Source organism: Leucoraja erinacea, chromosome 13, assembly GCF_028641065.1.
Source record: "Leucoraja erinacea ecotype New England chromosome 13, Leri_hhj_1, whole genome shotgun sequence".
Taxonomy (NCBI): domain Eukaryota; kingdom Metazoa; phylum Chordata; class Chondrichthyes; order Rajiformes; family Rajidae; genus Leucoraja; species Leucoraja erinaceus.
In genome coordinates, this window is record NC_073389.1 from 11,430,520 (window position 1) to 11,444,547 (window position 14,028).

The following is a 14,028-nucleotide window of genomic DNA, read 5'->3' on the forward strand; positions in this document are numbered from 1 at the left end:
CTTTCTGTTCATGAATATACAGAATATATATGTTTATGAATATATATAAGCAAGTTGCTAACAGTGATTCATAGTAGGACAAAGATGTGTGCTTCAGTACTACATTCATTAAGATATTTCCTAAGGCATAATTCCCAATACTTATCTGCAAACACACCATGAAGATTTGCTTCATTCCCTGAGGAAACACAAAGGGAATCTGATCCATTGATTTACCAGCTACCTGTACAGCAAATGAAAGACTCTACTATGAACGTAGTCATATACATAGATTAATAATATAAAAAAATTGTGCTAAATAATTTATTCCCAAAACTATTTAAACATTAAATTTTATTCTTAAATTCTTTGATTTTTTCCAGTAGTTTTTTAAAATTTCAGAATCATTGAAATGTTTTAAATAGATTTACAAATTACCGGTAACTACTTTTCCTCATTTTGTAAATGAGTTTAGATTTGGCTGACCCACATGATGTAATTTACACCTTCAGTCTATTACAACATTCAAGACTTTATTACAGAATTGTTTTTCCAGTTCCTGTGAAATGGGAGGATTGTATTTTTTAATCAACAGTGAGCAGCAAAATTTGGTTTATTTGCTGGGTTTTTCAAAATATCTTGCAAATATATAGCATTGACTTTTTAACAGATTTAGGATTATAATTTTGTTTAAATGGAACAAAATACATTAACGTGTATGTGGTTGGGATTGCTTGTATCAGGGTGACACCATATATATATTTTCTTGTGACCTGAATCATAAATCATAGACCCAGAGATCTATCATTCTTTGTTAGTTAAAGTTAATCTTATGATTTTTCTTAGAAAGGGAGATGTTCATTCTCCAAATGTTTTGATCAGTATTTTGTCTCTCAATTGCTTGCAACAAATAAAATTAAATGGTTATTTATTCATAACATCAAATTGTCTTTGTACAAACTGGTTACCACACAAGGTTTTAATATGCAACATAATTACAAGTTTTGTAATGGTCAATGTGTGAAAATTACTATATAACTTCAATATTTGCTCTTTAAATCCGATTGCTGTCCCAAGGAATTAAGACCTTAAAATGTTACCCGAGCTTTCAACATTTGATAGCTTAACACATGCAATTTTGTTAGATGTAATGCAGATCTTTTAAAGGCAGTAAGGGTGGACTTTTAACTCTAACCTTAAAAAACTGAAAAGGTCGGTCTTATCCAGACAGTTTTTTTGAGGTGGAACACATTCCCATTCATATTTTTGGTATTTAATCCACAGGGGGAGAAAAGGCTGAGAGTTTTACAATGCTGATCAAGATCAGAAAATTATGGGCATCATTATCTTAAAAACAGCACTGTTTATAGGTGTTTACTGAATGAGGTTGGAAAGACACTTAATGTAAAACAAAATTCCCAGGTGTGAGTATAACTCATGGACACTGTAGTGTTATGTTATTTAACATTTTAAGAATGAACTAGCTTCCTTACATAGACTATTTTGTTTTTTCAAAGGAAATTTACAATATTAATTTTAAATTCAACAAGCTTTGTTATTTTTTTGCAACTTGGATCATCGATTATTGTGTAGAAATCTAGAATGCCCCACAATATGTAAGGATTAAGCTGTAGGAAGTTATCCTGTATCAACTCATGCATTTTCCTTTAATGGATCCACAAAAGAACCATTGAAAGTGTGAATGCTAGTCACCAACGGAGGTAAATTAGAGAATGCAATGGAACAATGGGGATAAATATATTTATCCAATATACTGCCTTCATAATACAATATATTGATTTAATTGTGGAAAATTACTGATGCCTTTATTAAAACTCTGATGCAAATATTTCAATATTACAGATTAGAGCCAGACCAGAAAATATTCTGTTCCTGTTGCGATATTCATAAACCGTCATTTTCTGACTTGTCATAAAGCCATCAACTGACGTCTTCGGCTTCATGATGCAATTTTCTTGAGGTCCACAAGGCCATTGCAATCACGCAATATAAGTCATAACGCCTCAAAAGAACGTCTCTCGACATAGTGGGCATGTAGATTTGTTGCTGGAAGTAAACCATCGGTACTGTAATTATAAAACATATAAAAGTTAGAAAACAGATTCCTATTTGGGGAAAATATAAAAACCCTGCATGAGCTGCCAGTGATTCACTCAGTCCTCTTTCAGAATTAACGTTTTTGCTTGATGAGTACACCATTCTCACCGTCTTCACTTTAATTATTATTAAAAATAACCAAACCAAAGAGTGACAGGAAGTTGTAGCAACACAATTATTCACACAGAACATATCGAAAAAAAGTCACCACACAGTGGAAATTGAAAAATGGCTCTGAATAGATATTTGCTCTTTGCATATACATAGTCCTTTCAATAGCACGTAATGTTTAGTCATAAAGTTTTCCATATACTGCAGCTTTAGTTAGTAGATGCTTAGAAGAAAGGTATATGTGAGTATTTGCTCATTTATCTTTGCTTTAGTTTTTTAGTCAGGTAGATATTGGTCATTGAAAATTTTAACCTTAAGAACAGAAATAAGTGAAATACAAGGATTTATTTATTATAGTATTCCTTACTGAAAATATTTTCTAATCGTAGTATTTATTGGAGCAGGATGGACCAGCAATAATAATGATTATTACTCATCAATTTAAACAAGGAAGATGGCTTTTAGATAAAACTCTTAGATCACAATGGAACAGAGCTGCTAAGTAGTACGGATTTTCCGTATTTTGTACGGAAATGTGATAAGAATACAGATGTACGATCTTGCTTTGTTAAATACGGATTTTTTTTAAATCGGCCCGACTTCCTGTTTCATCTTGCTGCTATGGCCACTGCGCTATGGGTCACAGACTATTCAGGGAGGGAGAGGGGAGAAGGAGGGAGCGAATAAGAGTTTCAGGAAGGGAGGGAGAGAGGGGGGGGGGGGAGAGGGGGGCTTCCAAAATGGCTTCTACATCATCATCCGGTGCTAAATGCAGGAAGCAGCCGTAAGGTCTGAATGACAATAAAGGAAATTCAATTCAAACAGCAGTATACAAAGAGATGGCAATGAATGCACTGTCAAGTAAGGTGTGTAGAAGACATGTCAATTGATAGCAAAGTTATGCATTCTTGAACTCTTACATAGGTATGACCGCACATTAAACAAAAATCAGCAAAATGCACTGCGTAAAAATATTGATTTCCTCAGCAAAATACGGATTTTCAGGTACGAGAATACTGAAATGCTCTGACAAAACTTGGCAGCTCTGGGAACAGACTTGCAGAATGTTGAGACGTTATCAGGAATGGAATGGTCCACATCTATTATTGTTTTGTGTTCTTATGGGAAACAAGCATTTGAAAACAAAACTGAAGATAAATCTATTGAAAAAGAAAATAGTAGGTTGAAAAGGCAAAATCCAAAGTAAATTTAAACGATTATTGGAAAATGCAATGAAAAACTGTAGAATTCTAAAGCCTAAAAGTAGACATTTTCATAACAAGAATAAAAAGATTTATTTTCAATGAATTAGGGACAACAGTATTATGATAGAAGAGATACGAATTGAAATTACAATTTAAAATTTGTTAATATTCAATAGTTATCCAATAAAATAAATAGAAGAGTTCTTTTAGCTTCTACCTGGATAATCAGTAACTTCCCGAATCAGTTTACAAATGCGCATTTTTACTGAATAAAATCTATTTAAAACTGATACATTTAACTTACCTTCCAATGTCAGTTACCAGCGTCAGATGATTATTAGAATTTCTCACTTTGATTACACATGACAAAAAATTGAATTGCTTCATTGTGACCAATTCAATCTTGATTGCCCAGGCTTTGAACCTGCTAATTACTGAGCCAGGTAAAATTGATTGGTTTAAATGGAGTACTGAAAGCAGGGTCCCAAAAAGTTTAAAGGCAATATGGGAAACACCAACTGGATGAACTAGATGCCCAATTAGATAGTGGATAATTGGAGCGTTACTCTGATTGCACCTCATCACAAAAAAGGTGAGGGAGGGGTAAAAGCAAGGCTTTTGTCTTCAAGAAGCCGAATAGGTCAGAAAAAAGTAAACGGAAGTAATGATGTTTGTAATGCAAATGGTAACTCAACCCTTTACATAAAGCATCTATAACTGCACTAAAATGAAAAAATGATCTTGTAAGCACTTTACAGTAATTTATTGCAATAATTTAAGGTAAAACACTACAAATAGTTTCCTTATTAATGTGATTAAGTATTATGTCATCTAAAATGCATAATTACTGCGAATACTCAATATTAAGAGATGAAAGATTACCAACAAGATTACAATGTAGTTATAAACAAAGGCTTGCCTTCATGATATTAATATGGAATCAACAGTTCTCAAAATGGATCTATTAATGCATTATAGTTGTCAAAATTGTTCGACAATTCTTTTAATTTTATTGTGTTTAAATTGCTTACCAAGCAGGCAGAGTGGAATTTTTTCTTGCAGGTTCTGCAGGCTTTCCTTGGAAGTGAATAATTAGAACCATGAATCACTGAAAAGCAGATCATACATTCCTCAATTCCTTCAAATCGTTTATCAACATTAGTTTTCCACAATGCAAGGCCTTCCATGATACTGCCATTCTGTATATAAAATCAAAGTAAAAGTTAACCAATGATCCAGAATTTCAAATAGTTTTCAACATTTTAAATCATTTACAGGAAATAGCTACATACATAGTAACAATGAATATAAATAATTATGCCCATTGGCTGACATTGATTTATGTTTGAAAACATATTTAAATAACTAAATTATATGATGTTGTTGCGTCATCTTTGTACGCAGAGCAGTTAGTCTCGCAATTAACAAAGGTAAAATAAATGAAGAGAAATGCAGAAAAGAGTAGAAATACTTAGGTCAGCAGCATCTGTAGACCGGTAACCTATCATTGTCATTGACCTGAAACATGTACTCTGATTCCTGACAAGTAATGACAGATTTGCCAAAGATTTCTAGCTCTTTTTCTGTTTGTCTTTCAGATTTTCAGAAATGGCAATATTTTGTTTTAGTTTTATTAGATTTAATACATGCTTGATTTATATTCTGGTACAAAAATATTTGGTATCATGGTGTTACATGCTTTTACAGCTGCAACATCCACAATTATATTACTCTAGGTAATTCAAGTGCAACTGGTCTTTGGTGCTTACTGAAGTCAAATAATGGTTCAAATCCTAAATATTCAAACTGCAATCGTGGATGGGAAGGGGTGTCCAACAATAACATTAGTTTTCAATCAACTGTGGAATGGAAATCGTGGATGGGAAGGGACAAACAAAAACAATCACTATGAAGTGGTACAGCGGTAGAGTTGCTGCCCTACAGCGCCGGAGACCCAGGTTCGATCCCGACTACGGGTGCTGTCTGTACGGAGTTTGTACGTTCTCCCTGTGACTGCGTGGGTTTTCTCAGAGGTCTTCGGTTTCCTCCCACACTCCAAAGAAATACAGGTTTGCAGGTTAATTGGCTTGGTGTATGTGTAAATTGTCCCTAGTAGTAGGATAATGTTAATGTGCGGGGATCGCTGGGTCGAAGGGCATGTTTCCACGCTGTATCTCTAAACTAAACTAAACAAAAAGTGGGAAACAAAATAAAAGCTTGGAAAAAGTAGTGGTTTACTGATTAAAAGATGTATTTTATCATTGTACAAATCAAGGTCAGAACATGATATTAATGATTTAATCTGCACTCACCATACGTAAACTCACCATACTTGTGCATATGACAATGAACTGTATGTGACAATTTACAGTGAAGTTAAATTGTTAAATCTACACGTTAGTAATTCACAAACTTAGCTAATTTAATGAATGAATGCGGTCAAATACTACCTGAAGATTGAGGAACGTGTTCAGCTGCAGCATCCAGTTACGCCATTGCTGAACAGCCACGCCAACTCGCTTTCCACTTTCAACAGTAATTGATCCAAGAGGATAGTTTGTTGGTAACTGAATAACAAGCTCTATGAATATGTCATCCACAGAATAGATAGCAAGTACTTCTCGGGCGACAGGGCGAGCTTTCACCTAAAAGAAACGAAGAAGCCAAATACATTAAATATTATACATTGCTAATAAATTAAATGTTCAGAATTTTATACTGCAGCAGTCTAATAAAGACAATTTTTCCATACATATTTTGAAACCATTGTAAAAATGCCTCTCCCAAAATTCACCCTTATCCCTGTATCCTTTTCTTTCTAGGTTGAAACTTTGATATCAATGCTACTGCTATAAGCTAACCGTAGATTTTGTTCAATGAAGATAGATAGGCTGTAATGGTTTATTTGGACAATGCACCCACTGTCTATCCAATACAAAAGTTTTACTGAGGACTGTTACTTTTCTCTTCACGACACATTTGGAGGTCTAGTCAACAATGATTAGTGCAAATTGCAGCACTTGATTTAAAGATTCAAGGTCATTGTATCATACCACAATGTGCATTGTTGATTGAATACAGAGCATCTTAACGAGTTATGAAAATATAGCAATTGGGAAGTCCCAGTTCATACTGGGGAAGTTGAAATCACCCACTATGACAACCCTGTTGGATCCTTGCATGATCCTGATCTGAAATGTTACCTATCACAAAATGCTGCCTGACGCACTGAGTTATAACAGCACTTTAGATTCCTGTATCTGCATAGTCATAGAGTGACACAGTGTGGAAACGGGCCCTTCGGCCCAACTTGCTCACACTGGCCAAAATGTCCAAGCGACACTAGTGCCACCTGCCTGTACTTGGTCCATATCCCTCCAAGCCTGTCCTAACCATGTACTTGTCTAACTGTTTCTCGTCTCTCCATAATCTATCTACATAAATGTTCCTCTATCTTCCACCTGCTATTAGGAGGCCTATCATATAATCCCCATCAAAATGGTACTAGGCAGGTATTACCGCAACATTTAAAAAGACATTTGGACAGGTATACATGGATAGGAAAGGTTTAGAGGGATATGGGCCAAATGCTGGCAGATGGGACTAGTATAGATGGGTTGACATGGACAAGGTGGGCCACAGTGCACGTTTCTGTGCTGTATGATTCCATGACTCTAATGCTCTATCTCTTTTGCAAATCCTCTCCAACTGAGACACTGAAATCCTGGAACATTGATCTGCCTTTGGCAACCAATATTTTGCAATATTTTGTGTAACGATCTCAGTTAAGGAAAGCAAACACCACAAATTTTCATACAGCAGGACAACATTTTGAGTACAAATATGATCACCAACCACCATGCTCTTGAATATTTGTGTACTGGTTTGCACAGCTGCAATTTCCTGTGAAGAAAGAATGTTGCTGACGTATTTGCTGGTGTATTTATCCACTGTACTGGATACACGCTTGTCTTGATTATTCCACCAAAGTCGAACTGTGGCAGGTAAGTCTTCCAATACACTATAATATACGACACAAGCCAACCTGGGAATCTCTGTATGTAAAGCTTTTATCTCTATGAGAAAAACAAGAATATTCTATTAAAACAGTCTTTGTATGTAAAGCTTTTAGCTATCAGAAAAACAAGAATATTCTAATAAAACAGTCTTGAAAGTAAAATATCAAAATAACAAGTTCAATTTATATACTGGTAAAATTGATTCCTCTATTTTAATAATGCCCATGAGATCTTATACATAAAAGATTAAACATGTGGCCATGCTAACGGATGAATAAATGCAATTTTCATCTGGTTTCCTGATCATACAAAAAAAAATCCATGAATTTTTTTTGTTAACTGCTCTTTATCGTCAAGAATTATTAATTGATCGTTAACAATTTAAGGATTAGTTAATTAACTCACTGGGGACAAATACTTTGTAAATTTTTAAATCATAAAATAATCTCAATGTCTCTGATTCAAGGTTCATGCTGATTAAGTGATTTAAATATTTTCTAGGTTCATTTGTACCTTGAAGAAAAATTGTACGCTTTTCAGTGAATAATGTCCTCTGGCCTTTGTTAGCAGAATCAGTACACTGTCCAGGAAGAGTTGGATTTTCCGGCATCAGTCTGAACAAATTTTGTAATAATTTGTGTAAGCATTTACTATCACGAAGATATGGTGCATATATGGCCCGTAACTGGAAAACACAACAATAGGTTATTCTCTCGGAATTTGCATGCCTTATTCATCATCTTGCTTTATAAAAACGCACTTCACTTCTCCCAAGTACAGACACTTCCCGACTTATGTAATAGGCGACTTAAGTAAACTCACACTTACATAAACAATTCACAATAGGTGGTCCTGTTTCCCGAATGACCTGTATTGCAGCCATGTTTATACAATCATTTCAGAGCATTCTAAATGGAGAAACCATTGATTCTTCCTGAAACCTCCTCCTTGGCAACTATATTTTGAAGGGAAATTTTAAATTGAAACTGGATGCAGAATCGGGCAAGTTCAGCCAAGCCCAGGCTCGCAACGAAGAGGAATTTGGATGCTTTGCAGTCATTAGGTCAGGACTCAGCAGGTTTAGAGAGGCGGGCGGGGCAGGCGGGTTTTGCCATGATCCAAGAATTTAATAAAAGTGAGAAACAAATTTTGCAACTGGAGAATGGTCCGGGCATTCAGCCCACTTCATAAATATAAAATTGTCACCCAGCCCCGCTACAATGCGAGCCACACCAACAGCCGTGTCAACGGCAACTGGTCAAGAAATGCTTGCTAACCAACAGCATCAGTGTCTAGTTTTAAGGTGAATCTACACAAATACTGGAGAAACTCAGCAGGTTAGGCAGCATCTTTGGAGGTCATGGGTACATTTTGGGTCATGACCCTTCTTCAATCTGATTCAGTTTGAAGAAGGGTCTTGATCCAAAACATAAACCTATCCATGTTCTCCAGAGTTGCCGTCTTGCCTGCTGAGTTACCCCAGCACTGTGTTGTTTTGTGTATTAACCAGCACCTGCAATCCTTTGTATCTATATATAGTTGTCAGGCAATTCCAACTTACATGATGTTTTATGAACCGTAACCCTCTAAGTCAGGAAGTGTCTGTATTTTACTTTCAGACAGGAAGCCTTCGGCTGTTTCAATCATTCATGAAAATATAATAACAGTTGGATGAACACATGCTATCTTCATGCAATTTTCAATGGTGATCATGGCATGGTGTGACTCTTCTAGATTGTATGGAATCCTGGGCAGGATCTCAACAGTGAATGGTAGAGCTCCGGGGAGTGTTGTAGAGCAGAGAGATCAAGGAGTTCAGGTACATAGTTCCTTGAAAGTGGTGTCACGGGTAGATACGGTGGTCTAGAAGGCTTTCAGCACATTGGCCATCGTCAGTCAGGATATTGAGTATAAAAGTTGGGATATTATGTTGCAGTTGTACAAGACATTGGTGAGGCCACATTTAGAGTGTTCAGTTTTTGACAGCCTGCTATAGGAAGGATATTGTTAAGCTGGAAAGATGCAGTGAAGATTTACGAGGATGTTACCAGGAATTGAGAGCCTGAACTAATGGAAGAGGTTAGGCAGGCAGACTTGAGGGGTGATTTTATAGATGTGTATAACATCATGAGGGGAATAGATAGGGTAGATGTACGGAGTCATTTACCCAGAATTGGGGAACCTAGAGTAAATACATTTAAGGTAAGAGGGGATAGATTTAATAGGACCAAGTTCACGTTATAGTAGAATTAGGCCATTGGGCCCATCGAGTCTATTCTGCCATTCAATCAAGGCTGATCTCTACCTCCTAATACAATTTTCCTGCCTTCTCCCCATGACCCTTGACACCCGTTCTAATCAAGAACTATCTATCTCTGCCTTAAAAATATACACTGACTTGCCCTCCACAATCCTCTGTGGCAATGAGTTCCATAGATTAACTACCCTCTGACTACAGAAGTTCCTCCTCACCTCCTTTCTAAAAGAGCGCCCTTTAATTCTGAGGCTATGACCTCTGGTCCTAGACTCTTCCACCAGTGGAAACATCCTTTCCACATCCACTCTATCAATGCCTTTCTTTATTCTGTAAATTTCAATGAGGGCCCCCCTCAACCTTCTAAACTCCAGTGAGTAGAGGCCCAGTGTTGTCAAATGCTCATCATATGCTAACCCACTCATTCCTGGAATCATTCTTGTAAACCTCCTCTAGACCCTCTGCAGAGCCAGACTATCCTTCCTCAGATATAGGGCCCAAATTTGCTCACAGTACTCCAAATGCTGCCTGACCAGTGCCTTATAGAGTCTCAGCATTACATTTGTACAGGTACATGGATAGGCAAGGTTAGAGGGATATGAACCAAACGTGGGGAAGTGAGACTAATATAGATGGGGGATCTTGGTTGGCATGGGCAAGTTGGGACGAAGGGCCTGATCCCATGCTGTACGACTCAATTAAGCAAAAGGCCCAGCAAATTCATAGATTAGTCGGCAACAACAAAGGGAAATCATATGATTTATAATACACAGTACTAATATGTTTATCAAACAAATTAAGTAATAACTTGCACATGTGTACCTCAGATGGTGATGCCTTGAAAAATATGAGTAGCAATTTCCATCCAAGCAAGTACCCCAGGATACAATAATAAGCTTCACTCAGTGGCTCAATATCCGTGTACTCTCCAACTGGAATGTTACTGAACATATTCTCTAACACTTTCTCCTGAGCACTAATTACTGACATGAGTGCTGCAGGTGGCGATCTAAAGGCAAAAAAGGAAACTCTTGAGGAAACTGATGTAAATTGATTGATACAACAAACTTATCACATCTGTTACATATGACATCTATAACAAATTTTGCACTAATCCATGGTTAAAAACTTCTACAAGAAATTTAAGAAGTAGTAATATATTAGAATTCTACTTTATAAATTGTCATATATTCAGTCTATTTACACATAAATGTCATATATGTTTTATCAAACAAAAAGTAACTCAAGATCAATTTATATATAGCATTGTAAAACACCCCAAATAAGTAAATGTCAAATAAAGAAGATTATTACATATTACAATATATATGTGTACACACTTGGGGAAAGGCAATTACATTGTCGATGAAAACACCAACAGTAATTATGTCATGAGTAAAGTTTGAAGCAATTCAAAGTAGCTCTAAGGTGAGCTGGAACTATTTGATACACTGCGGTAACAGGAGATTAAGTTGTTTCTTTGTTTATCTACAAAATCTATAAAAATGAATGACATCTAGGAGGTCAAAAAAATATCTGTAAAAAGGTTATACAAATACTTTTAGATCATTACTTACAAACCATGCTCTTCATCATTCCCATTGTCATCGTCAGATTTCAGATGTTCATTATCAAAAGCAGGCAGTTCTGGCATTAACCTAAAGTTTAATAATCAGAAACAAGTTGGTCAATTGCAATTTTACTTTTGATTAAGGAGGCTGCATTGCTGAAATGCATCATCTAGTTTACAGTAATTTCCAAATTGATGGATTTACCATGCCAAACACTGCAACATTTTTACGTGGCCAAATTTATTTTACAAATGAGTTTTATTTCCTATTGAAATGTAAGCAGACAGTTCATCCATGAAATTAATTATTGTGCACATCAAACTGGTATCTCAATACAAAGTTACACACATCCCCAGAGATTAGTCAAAATGAATTCTTAGTGTGGCTGACAGAGGGTGATCTCATCAAAGAAAAATAAATAGAAAATGACTATGGTTGATGAGGTCATGTAGACTTAGCCATAATTTGTAGCCATTAGTTGAATAGATGCTTCTGCCCAGTATGTCTGTAATCAATCTATTGTACGTGTTTGAATGCTATACGCATGTCTCAGCTTTGATGCAGCTTTTTGGAATTACTTGCTTTTAATTAATGTGCCAGCATTAGCAGAAATGTTCTTCGGCAACATCACACCCAGCAAGTATCCTGACCGATTTTCTCAGTTTAGCTGAGCTGGCAGACAGGACTTTGGTTTAACACAGCATCCAGGTTACAGAAAAGATGGCTATAAATAAGTATTTTTAAAAACAGCCCATTTCTTGGCATGGTCTGGATTATTTTCCAGCTCATTAAAGCTCATTCACTTTCTATCATGGTGACCTACAAGATTAGTACCTGTAGTATGTTTCAAAATTAATTTTCAGGATTTAGGCATCACCGGCAAGGCTAGGAGTTCTTTCCCATCCTTTGGGAATGTGGTGATGATCTGTCACCTTGTATCACTGCAGTTCATCTGGTGAAGGTTTTTCATGGTGCTACTAGAGAGGGCATTACAGATCTTAAACCCAGTAACGAATAAGTACCAGAAATATATTTTCAAGTCAGGGTGATGTGCAACTCAAGTGAGAAACTGCAGGTCGTTGTGTTTTCATATGCCTGCTCCCTTGTTCTTTTTGTGGTAGTGTTTGCATTTTGGGAGGTGCACTGTAATTGTCTGGGTGAGTAATTGGAGTGCGACTTGTAGGTAGTACATTCCATAACCACTTTAACTTTAAGAACAGAATCCGAAAAATATATGTAAATGTGTGTGTCTGTGTATATATATAAATAAATATGTTTATATATATACACAACTAATTTTCACTTCACTGATTTGAATAAATGAAACTGACAGATTTTTTTTTTACACAAAGCACTCAACCTACACCAATGCATTACAAGTCATACAGATAGAAATCTTACATAATTCCTATATTTAATCTTGTTTATTTTCTTACTTGTATAACATATGATAGGCTGTGATTTGCACAGGCCTAACCCTGGATAGTAGTAATGGAGCCAACGTATTCATAGCTGACTGAAGTTTATCAGATAAATTGGACTTTTGCCCAGCAACAAATTTAGCTGGCAGATTGTGATTCATCAGCTGCTTCAACGGAATAAGTGCAGAAGCTTCACCTAATGCTGTTAAAAGATGTACTGAGGTTGGACGAAGAATAATTCCTTTGTATTCAGCTGTAAAAGAAAACAAAAAAAAACATATATTCTGGGAAGGTTTACCTTGTTAATTGAAATACAACATAATAAAACTGGAGGTACACAAAAAAGCTGGAGAAACTCAGCAGGTGCAGCAGCATCCATGGAGCAAAGGAAATAGGCAACGTTTCGGGCTGAAACCGTTCTTCAGGGTTTCGGCCCGAAACGTTGCCTATTTCCTTCGCTCCATGGATGCTGCTGCACCCGCTGAGTTTCTCCAGCTTTTTTGTGTACCTTTGATTTTCCAGCATCTGCAGTTCCTACTTAAACACATAATAAAACTGGAAATGTTCAGCATGTAAGGCAGCATCTGTGCAGAATGAAAACTACAGATTTGACCATGTTTAATTCATGAACAGGAGAATTATTTTTAAAAAACTGCTCATCATTGTTTAGTTTGTATGATGATATATTTTGCAGTTTTTCTGTTTCTTCTTAATAAGAAGCATAAAGCACTGGAAGCCATATTACGCATCCGCTTCTAAACATACATATTATTTGTATTTGCATTTTTTAGCAGAATTCTTCTTCAGACTGATTGGGAGGGGGGAAGAAAGCTGGGGAAAAAGGAGGGGCAAGTCAAAGCCTGGCAAGTAATAGTTGGATACAGGTCAGCGTGGGCTTTTGAAAAGCAGATGGTTGGACAAAGTTTTTAGTTTTAGACGCACAGTGTGGAAACAGACCCGTCGGCCCACCAATCGATGATGACCTGTACGCTAGTTCTACCTACAAACAAGGGACAATTTACAGAGGCCAATTAACTTTTTCTCACAGTCTGTGGAATTCTCTGCCTCAGAGGGCAGTTGAGGCAGGTTCTCTGGATGCTTTCAAGAGAGAGCTAGGTCGGGCTCTTAAAAATAGCGGAGTCAGGGGATATGGGGAGAAGGCAGGAACGGGGTACTGATTGGGGATGATCACATTCACATTGAATGGCGATGCTGGCTCAAAGGGCCAAATGGCCTACTCCTGCACCTATTGTCTATTGTCTAACCTATAAACCCACACATCTTTGCAATGTGTGAGGAAACAAGAGCACAAGAAAATTTACAGGGAGAATGTACAAACTCCATACAAAC

At 36.5% G+C, this 14,028-nt stretch overlaps 1 protein-coding gene across 1 annotated transcript in view; it reads right to left on the reverse strand.

The window, feature by feature from the left end:
• Positions 1-318: 318 nt before the first annotated feature.
• Positions 319-14,028, reverse strand: part of ltn1 (listerin E3 ubiquitin protein ligase 1) — an 84,855-nt gene continuing 71,145 nt past the window's right edge. The window contains exons 23-30 of the mRNA XM_055644455.1: positions 12,694-12,931; positions 11,264-11,344; positions 10,509-10,695; positions 7,946-8,117; positions 7,269-7,489; positions 5,864-6,058; positions 4,445-4,612; positions 319-2,066 (exon numbers count right to left, since the gene is read on the reverse strand). Coding sequence (XP_055500430.1) covers positions 2,004-2,066; positions 4,445-4,612; positions 5,864-6,058; positions 7,269-7,489; positions 7,946-8,117; positions 10,509-10,695; positions 11,264-11,344; positions 12,694-12,931 — 1,325 coding nt within the window. The 3' untranslated portion in view covers positions 319-2,003. The remainder of the gene's footprint in view (positions 2,067-4,444; positions 4,613-5,863; positions 6,059-7,268; positions 7,490-7,945; positions 8,118-10,508; positions 10,696-11,263; positions 11,345-12,693; positions 12,932-14,028) is intronic.